Source organism: Otolemur garnettii, unplaced genomic scaffold (assembly GCF_000181295.1).
Source record: "Otolemur garnettii isolate 467f Iridium unplaced genomic scaffold, OtoGar3 scaffold00047, whole genome shotgun sequence".
In the NCBI taxonomy this organism is placed as follows: Eukaryota; Metazoa; Chordata; class Mammalia; order Primates; family Galagidae; genus Otolemur; species Otolemur garnettii.
Genome location: NW_003852442.1, coordinates 9,240,829 through 9,250,200, shown reverse-complemented (window position 1 = coordinate 9,250,200; position 9,372 = coordinate 9,240,829). Strand labels below are relative to the sequence as shown.

The 9,372-nt window shown below is 46.7% G+C and overlaps 1 protein-coding gene across 1 annotated transcript in view; it reads right to left on the bottom strand.

Moving 5' to 3' along the window:
- Window positions 1-6,629: 6,629 nt before the first annotated feature.
- GLG1 (golgi glycoprotein 1) overlaps window positions 6,630-9,372 on the bottom strand; it is an 80,383-nt gene continuing 77,640 nt past the window's right edge. The window contains exons 24-25 of the mRNA XM_023514094.1: window positions 7,830-7,993; window positions 6,630-6,809 (exon numbers count right to left, since the gene is read on the bottom strand). Coding sequence (XP_023369862.1) covers window positions 6,734-6,809; window positions 7,830-7,993 — 240 coding nt within the window. The 3' untranslated portion in view covers window positions 6,630-6,733. The remainder of the gene's footprint in view (window positions 6,810-7,829; window positions 7,994-9,372) is intronic.

Sequence of the window (9,372 nt, the reverse complement as noted above, 5' to 3'; positions counted from 1 at the left end):
CAGCTACTTGGGAGACAGAGTCTCAGTTGATGGCCCTTGGTAGAGTGCCATGGCGTCACACAGCTCGCAGCAACCTCCAACTCCCAGGCTTAGGCGATTCCATTGCCTCAGCCTCTCAAGTAGCTGGGACTACAGGTGCCCGCCACAACACCTGGCTATTTTGTTGTTGTTGTAGTTCAGCTGGGGCCGGGTTTGAACCCGCCACCCTCGGTATATGGGGCCAGCACCCTACTCACTGAGGCACAGGCGCCACCCTGCACTGTTTTTTTTTTTTTTTTTTTTAAGGCAGAATCTTGGCCTTAAAGGCGCCAGCCACATACATCTAAGGTGGCGGTTCAGGTTTGAATCAAGCCTGGGCCCGCCAAACAACAATGATGGCTGCAACCAAAAAACAAACAAACAAACAAACAAAAAAACAGCTGGGCGTTGTGGTGGGCGCCTGTCTTCTCAGCTACTTGGGAGGCTGAGGCAAGAGACTCGCTTGAGCCCAGGAGTTGGAGGTTGCTGTGAGCTGTGATGTCAGCACTCTACCCAGGGTGACAGCTTGAGGCTCTGTCTCACCAAAAAAAAAAAAAAAAAAAAAAGGCAGAGTCTCACTGCCGCTCATGCTGGAGTACAGTGGTTATCATTTTAGCTCACTGCAAGTTCCTGGGCTCAGCCAATCCTTCTGCCTCAGTATTCTGAGTAACTAGGACTACAGGCACATGCTACCACACCTGGCTAGTTATTTCTATTTGCAGTACAGACAGTGTCTCAATCTCACTCAAGCTGGTCTCAAACTCCTGGGATGCTCGCATCTCTGCCTCCCAGATTACTAGGATTGCAGGTGTGAACCACAGTGCCAGGCCAGTTGTGCATTGTCTTTTTTTTTTTTTTCTTTTAAGACAGAGTCTCACATGTAACCTGTTGTGGAGTCATAGCTCAAAGCAACTTCAAACTCTTGGGCTCAAGCAATCTTTTTCTTTGTTTTTTTGAGACAGAGCCTCAAACTGTCACCCTCAGTAGAGTGCTGTTGCGTCACAGCTCACAGCAACCTCCAACTCCTGGGCTTAAGCGATTCTCTTGCCTCAGCCTCCCAAGTAGCTGGGACTACAGGTGCCCACCACAACACCTGGCCATTTTTTGGCTGCAGTTGTCATTGTTGTTTGGCAAGCCTAGGCTGGATTCAAACCCGCCAGCTCTGGTGTATGTGGCTGGCACCTTAGCCGCTTGAGCCACAGGTGCTGAGCCTCAAGCAATTTTCTTGCCTCAGCCTCCCAAGTAGCCGGGACTCCAGGCACTTGCCACAGTGCCTGCCTATTTTTAGAGACCAGGTCTTGCTCTTGCTCAGGCTGCTCTCCAACGTCTGAGCTCAGGCAATCCATCCGCCTTGGCCTCCCAGAGTGCTAGGATTACAGGCGTGAGCCAGTGTGTCCAGCTTATGCAGTGTATTTCTATCAAGCTAGGTTTCCATTAAGATTTCCTTTTTCACATTTCAAGGTTTATGCATGAATAAACAGACATTGTAAAGACTCTTGCTATGTCTGCTGGTGAAATGTTTGTCAAGAGGACAAACTACATAAAACCATTTGTACCTACCTGTGTTACCACAGTGTAAGAAAGATTTTGGAATACAAGGTAGGGAGGATGAGGGCATTTATCTTTTCCTCCATGCAGTCCTGGCCTGACTGGGGTGGGGGACTTCCTGTCCCCTTGAAGTTACTGTCCCTGTCAATGGACTGCACAGCCTGCCCACAATTGACTTCATAGTCAGAACTTGGCCTCTAGTGACCACTCGTGTATGTTGTTCTTGTTGCAGTTGTCATTGTAGGTTTAGCAGGCCTGGGCTGAATTCAGCCTCGGCTTATGTGGCTTATACCTCACCGCACTGAGCTACAGGCACCGCCCTCAACTTGATTTTTTAAAAAGGGTTTCCAATATGCTGGTGAAACTCTTCTATTCTTTCTTCTATTTTATCCATATTTTCTTGTCTCACTTGTGGAGAGTACTGGTGGCAAAGACCCTAGAGTAGACTATGGTCCCGCTTACCAACCTTAGACCAAAGCTGGGCAGCTTCTCTAAGACACTCATGAGCAGATTCCTCACATTCAGGGGCTGATGGTGCCCCAGGCTCCCTCAACACAGAAACACTTGTACTTAGGACTCACCTGGCTCCCAAGTCCCTCTTCTCCTTCCTCTTTTACACTCTGCCTCTTCTCTGCTTCTCCTCTATACCCAGGCCCACAGGCCGCAGTGACAGCTGCTCCTACATGGGCCCCAACCTATTGTTTCCTCTCTCTGCACATCCCCTTACTTGAATCCCAGTACAGATATTTCTACTTCAAGAAATCCCTGCTGTCATGCAAACTACATAAGCCTTTATTTTTAACACCCATTTGCAAATTAGCTTTGCTAAGAGTGGGAGAAGCCAAGGAAAAGGCTCAGGAAGGGTGTGCCAGTGACCCAGAACTGGGATGCAGGGAATTGGGGTGGGATGACTGAGGAAAAGTAGGAACAGGAGGGCTCTGTAGAGAGAGGCTCTAGGTATGTGCTTTCTCTTGGATAGATCCCCATGACACAAGCTTAAATGCACCAACTCCAGAGTCAGAAAACCCCAGACGTGAGTTCTAGCTCTGGCATTAGCAGACAGAATACAGAGCCTGAGGTCCCTTTCCCTACAGGTCCTACAGTCCTCTCTGCTGGACCTAATTAGCTAAGAACTAAAGACCTTAACCATAGATATATATCAATTGACAAGTTTATTGTCAGTGCTTATAGCTTCATAAACTTCTAGCAGACCAGGTGGTTGGAGGTTCCTTCTAGTCACCACAGAGAAGATTTAACAAGTAAAAACCTGCAAACTCTTTATTAAATTCTCCTGTTTCATCTGTACAGAAAAAAATGCACATTATGTTCAGAACATATCAGTAACATCTCAAAATTACACAGCATGAACATGTAAAAACAAGAAACTGCCAGGATTTTATACATAGAAAGGAAACCCATTTACAAAAGAGGCTTGTTAATTGTACCTTTTTTTTTTCCTTAAAAAAAAAAAAGTTAAAGGCCTAAGATCTCAACACAGCATTTGCTGCAGTCTGTTTTCTTGCTGGGATTGACTTGGGAGCGTTGTGCTAGGGGGAAGCCGCCTAGGAAGCCTCCCTATTGCCGGCTCGCCTATGGGTCCCTCCACCCAGTGCACTGCAATCAGACCTGGGGGACCTGTTCACAACACCCTGGCATGTCTGCAGAGGGCCCTGATGGGCTCTGGGGTCCAGATGTCAATTCTATGTTGAGGGGAAGGCAAAACACAATACAGAGAGGCACTGTCTGAACTTCATCCTCCCCCGGGAAGATGAGAAATCTACCTGTGGGTGGTGATGGTCTGGGGTGTGGTGGGGAGGGGAGAGGACCACCTGTTAGTATCTTGTCATCACCAGCCTGAGCAGACATTCTTGTCTTTGTGCTTCAGGTAACAGCCAGTCCTCTTAGTCCCCACAATGGTCTTAACAGATGGCCGGGGGAGTCTGTCACCCTGAAAATCAGTCTGGGCTTGCTAATGACTTATCTGTTGTCTGAAATCTGGCTAGGAAGTGGTATTTGGCTTTAAACTCTGCCCCTGCATGTGACCTGGTCCTCCCTAGTGAAGGAGGAGGATCAAGAAGGAGTGTGGCTAAAGGGAGGCGACCAAAGGCAAACAGGAAGGAGGGAGGCCAGAACTTCAGATCTGGCTACAGGACCTTTGGGAACCAAAACCTAGTTAGTGAAGAGGCAGGTAAGGAGAACAGAACTGTCCCTATAGGTTTAAGAGCAACCATGACACCAGAATGCTGTATTTTATAAAATTATGTAGGTGGTGCCCAAATGGTGATAAATACAAGAAAACATTCTGATCTTTGAGATTTTTCCAATTCACAAGAAGCTGGAATACAAGTAAATACATGTACACCAAAATGCACATAATCCACAAAGTCACATTCCTTCTTTTGGTTCTGTGGCCAACATTTAGGTTGAATGTGCCAGGCTGGGTTGGCTGACTCTGAGGGTTCCTAGTCCAATTTGCTAGGGGATGGAGCAGGGGAAGCAATGGGAAGGGAAGGTCTCTCCTCAGAGGGACCTGAGGCCGGCTAGGAGAGGGGGCCCTATGAAGCCACCTACCCGCAAAAGACTTGCTAGAATAGATCTTTGGGACAGAAGCAGTATCACAAGGCTGGAGCCTGAGACAACATTTCCAAAAGTCACACTGACACATAAAAGTGAACCTGTCTTGGGTAGCGTCTGTGGCTCAAAGGAGTAGGGTGCCGGCCCCATATACCGGAGGTGGCAGGTTCAAACCCAGCCCCAGCCAAAAATTGGGAAAAAAAAAAAGTGAACCTGTTTTAGGAAGGTTAGGGGAGTAACCCACATAATTGCATTTCTAATTTGTCTGATGACATGTATAATGTATGTGTAGACATCCTAACCATTGGATTCTTCTATTAGTTGATCTCAGGAAGTAGAAAGAAATGAAAACATAACTTTCTGTCCCATTTTCTAGGAAAGCAGTCACTTCCTTGAGATGCATCCCCACCCCACTAGCTGAGCTCCTCACTATCCCTCAGAAGAGTAAGTACAGGGTGAGACAGTCAAAGGCCTGCAAAGGGGCCTGCTAACACCTGCTTACTAAATACTAGTTCATCAGTTGCCCTAGAATTCCACAAGCTTCTAAGCATGTACTAGTTCAGAATAAGCTGACTAGAGCTGCAGAATTAGGACTGGGAATGGTAGCCAGAGAGTCTCCAGGGAATGTAGGAAAGAGCTTTCCCAGGACCAAACCCAAGCCTCTAGTGTAAGCAAAAAGCCCTAAGGTCCTGTTTGCACATCTTGCCAGAGACTTGCCTTGGGACAGCAGCTGACTGGTCCATCCAGGGATGTACCAAGGTCTCACTTGCAGAAATGCCTTTCTGTAGGAGAAGCTCTGTTGGGAGTGGTTAGTTTGTTCTTGACATTTTCCAGATTGTTCATCTCCTGTACCATAATGCTTCCAGGCTAGGAGCACCTGGGCTCCTGGTGCCTGGTGGTGGAGAACACTACGTATAACAGTCCCCGAGACACTATCATGAGATGTCAAGGCCAGATTGGCAGTCACCTGGCTGCTTTAATTTTCAGCAATTGCCCAGAGCCTTGGCTTTGCCCCCAAACCACACAACCACTACTTATACTATGTATTATTGTTCACAGGCTAGACATTACGAGAACAAATAAAGGCCAGAGTCCATCATCAGCTCCTATAGAAGGGTCAGGGTTCTACTTCTTGACTAGTTCTCAATCAGCTGACTTATACTCATAATAGCTCTATGAGGTCGGGAATCAGGGGTGCCCCAGATGTTTTGTTATACCAGATGAGATACAGAATGGATGCAGTTGGGCTGCCAGTTCAGATGGTGCTGGGTCCCTTGGATTTAGAAAAACTTACTCATAACCCTAAGACTCCCCAGAGCCAGTCCTGGGAAACCACTCCCAGTAGGGTGGGAAAAGGCTTTTTGGTACCAGACAACTGAAGACACCACCAGAGTTACACTTTCTATTCTGACCATTTCTGGAGATGACAAATGTTTCAAGAACCAAACTCTTCATCAAACTTCCAAATCTGCTGCAGAAGACTAATGGGATTTTCTCAGTTCAGAGAGAATAAAAATATCAAGAGGCATCACAACTTACGAGGATATTTTACAAACCAGGAGGGAAGACTACAGAGCTGGCGTATGATACCCCTGTCCTAGTCAAACAGCGAACATTAACCCTATCCTGTAAATGACACCAAGTATGTCAGTGGGAACCTGCATTTAGATGCTATTACTGGTTCTTCCTACTGAGCCTCAGCAGCCCCCACTACCCAAATGGGAATCCCCAGAGAGGGGCTATCCAGACCAGCTCGATTCCTTCTGGCAGTGGGGGCAGTAACAGCATGGTGCTCACACTCCAAGAGGTTCAAGTTTTATGAGACTGAAGAATCCTAGACCAGTTGTAGAGAATCAGGAAGACCCAAAAAGCAGGACTGAGGGGACTGAGCAGCTTAGTAGGTTCCCTTAGTGACTAACATTGCTCTAGGCAGGGGGATAGACAGCTCTTTTCTGGAACCTATTGCCTCTAGGAAGGGCAGCAAAAAGAAGTAAAAGAAAACCACAGTATTTAAATATAGGTCAGTCAGGTTAGACGAGAATAATCTGGATCAACTGATCCATAAACAGACATGCCTTTTACTGAACACACTTCAGGGAAGACAAATGTTGCCCAGGTGAGGTGGGAGGAGGAAGGGCAGTGTGGGTGGGCCTTGGTCTACGTGGACAGTTTCAGGCACGTGTTTTACAATATTTTGCGGACATCTAACAGGTTAATAAAATATATTATATAAATATATCTCCTACTGTACATGCTGCTCTCTCGTGCAGTCACTGTGACTTCATGCCCCAAACCCAACCAAAGTTATGCTCGGTTGAGCTGTGATGCCGGGCTCCTACCTCTTACACTTCTAGGGGGGATGGTCAGGCAGGCATGTTGCTGGAAAGCTCGAGTCCTAGAAAGGTTGATGAATCATCAAAATACAAAATCTAACCAATGCTTTCTAGAGTGGGTACACACAGTGGACAGGAAGAAAGAAAAAAAAAAACCAGAGAAAATCCTCCATCTTTTAATATAATAACTTTCCACACCCTCTCCACGTAGAGGCACAAAGGAGCGTGTCTGGGAAGTTTGCCTGGAGTGTGCAGAAAGGTCAGGTTGGACTGCCAGTCACACCCTGAGGCCACGCTAAATCTTTATAAGCCACTGTCTCTGACCTGTATTGTAGCCTGAAAAATAAAGCAAAGTGAGTCAACCCCTGCTCCTTGTTCCTGTCCTGCCTCCCTCCCACACCCAATTCTTCAAGGACCCTCCCTCCCTGTGATCACTGCCTCCCAGTGGAACATGAAACTTTGGAAAAACTGCTGCCTCAGCAGGGTCATGAGGATGCACTGGGTCCTGCACTATCCTGAGGATGTTTACTGGTCTATGGTGCCAAGGGACTCAGAGTCCAGCCTCTCGGTACAGATCAACGGACTGTCCACCTTCACAAACTTTGGATCCCTCCCCTACTCATTTGCCCTTGGCCTAGGGCGGCTCCTGCTTTACTTCAAAGATAGCCATGCCTTGGGGCTATGACCAGCAATGGCTCATTTAGGGTGGAAACTGGAAGGCATCACTATCTCAGCAGAAGAAAACAGGACCCAAAGCAGGCTGGTTAGTGGTCTTCCCACTTAGCGAAGACCATGGCTGTGATATGGCCCAGTAGTGCTTCTGAGAGATGAATGTGACATCCCAGTGATGACGTGCTGGGTGTTTGTGTCCCCTCTACGTCCTGCCTTCATTTTATGCAATTACACAAAAGAAATAACCCCTTTGACTAAATAAAGCCTGGAGGAGATGTGCTACTATATACATTTTTTTCTTTAAAAATTTCTTTCCTTTTTTTGGTGTTTTGTTTTGTTTTTTTTAAAAAAGCATTTGAGTTGCAGGTCAGGTGGAGTTGATTCTGGAAGTACTGGTAGTTCTGTTGGTATGAGAGACTTGTCTACGGGCAGGTAAACCCAAGTTTGCCCACAAAGGCGATAACCCAAGCGGCCAGCTGCTGATGCTGTACAAATGGTGAGAAGGAGGACACCATGAACACGGGCGGAGTCTGGATGGGATAATGCAGAAGACACCTGCTGATGCTCTAACATGGGTGTCGGTGTCACCTCTCAGAAGAGCGAGGCAAGTGGGTACACTATACAGGAGGGCTGTACAAACTGGGCATGGATAGGTAGTTCCTTTGGCAGTCAAGGCGGCTCTACCTGTCCTTGAGTTCTCGTGTCACTCGCTTAGTGATCCGTCCACACATCAGGCCAATCAGGAACAATATACAGATGCTCCCACTGATCACAGAGAGAATGTAGTTCTTGGACGGAGATGTCATTACTTGCATGGCAAGATCAGAGAAGCCATCTGCTGGAGCCACCTAGAAGGACACAGAGCATGTGATCCTCTGAAAGGACTGGGCTGGTGACAGTGCTAAGTCTAACTGTCCCCCTTAATTGCTAGTTGTTTAATTTTAATTCCTAGTCTTTCTTTTGGGGAGGAAGGGGAGTAGGCAAGAAAATCAACACAGAGCTCCAACTCTTTTTCCTGATCATAAAGATGATAAAACTGTATGTCTGCTGCACAAAATTAGGAATATAGTGAGATGCAAAGAGGTACATCATCCACTGTTATAACACAGCCATCACCGCTACTAGTATAGTAACACCTGACAGTGTTCTGTCACTCACAGAATGTCACACCAAGCCTAGCAAGCAGGTTTCACCACTTCCATGTTGCAGACAAAGGGACAGTGGCCCAGGGTAAGGGTGGGTAAATGACATCCATGAGGCTACTGGTTCTTAAGTACTTTGATTTACGCTTTCTTCATTGTTCGCTGCCTTTTTAAAAAAGGAAAAGGTGATATTGTATTTTATGTTAATCCTATAGCTTCAATCACCATTATAATGTAAGCATCCCCCATATCTAAAACACTGCGCAGACATTACTTGTAATGATAGAATATACTTAATATAGTTTATCAGTGGTTATCCTCAGTTTTCCACTGCTGTGTCCCATGGACCTCTAATGGTAGCCTGCCATGGCAGAATCTGGACTGAAAGGTTCCTGAGGTGCACACGGACCTGTTCTTTGAGTCTCAGCCTGGGTGCTAAGAGTGGTCTGGCCCAGAGATGTCCAGGCTGTTTCTATGCTCCTCCCATGTACACAGAATAATAGAGCAGATAGGCATGAGAGTAATGAGATTTGAGCACCAACAGTTGCCAACACAAAACAGAGTCACTCTGAGTCATTCTGCAGTAATGTTACTCAGCTCAAAGGAGTGAGAACCAATGGAGGAAGAACAGACTGACCTAGGTGCTCTCTCTGCTGCTTCACTGAGCCAGGCTCAAAAGACCACTAGGGGTGAGGGAGTTCACTATTGTGACAAAGAGATCCCTCCCTTGTATCTCCCTTTTGCCTAGGTATGAAGACATTCTGGTCACTCCCTCTTGCTTTGTTACTCTTGACCTGGAAGCATATGGGTGATAGGAAGAATGGGCCAAGAAGGAGGGGGGTTCCTGTGGTCACTTTCTGATCTAAGGTCACTAGGATTCTCTATCCCAGTGTGAGCTGATACAAAAGCATGGAAGCCCCCTTTTCCCCTAGAAACCTAAGGGATCTCGGGCAAATCGGGATTTCTAAAGTCAGTTTCTTCCCCCATGAAGTGAAGGACTAATTATTCTAATTACCTCACAGGGTTCAAGGTAATGAGGTGTTTTGTGAACTACAAAGCAATTGTACACATGAGAAGAATTGTTT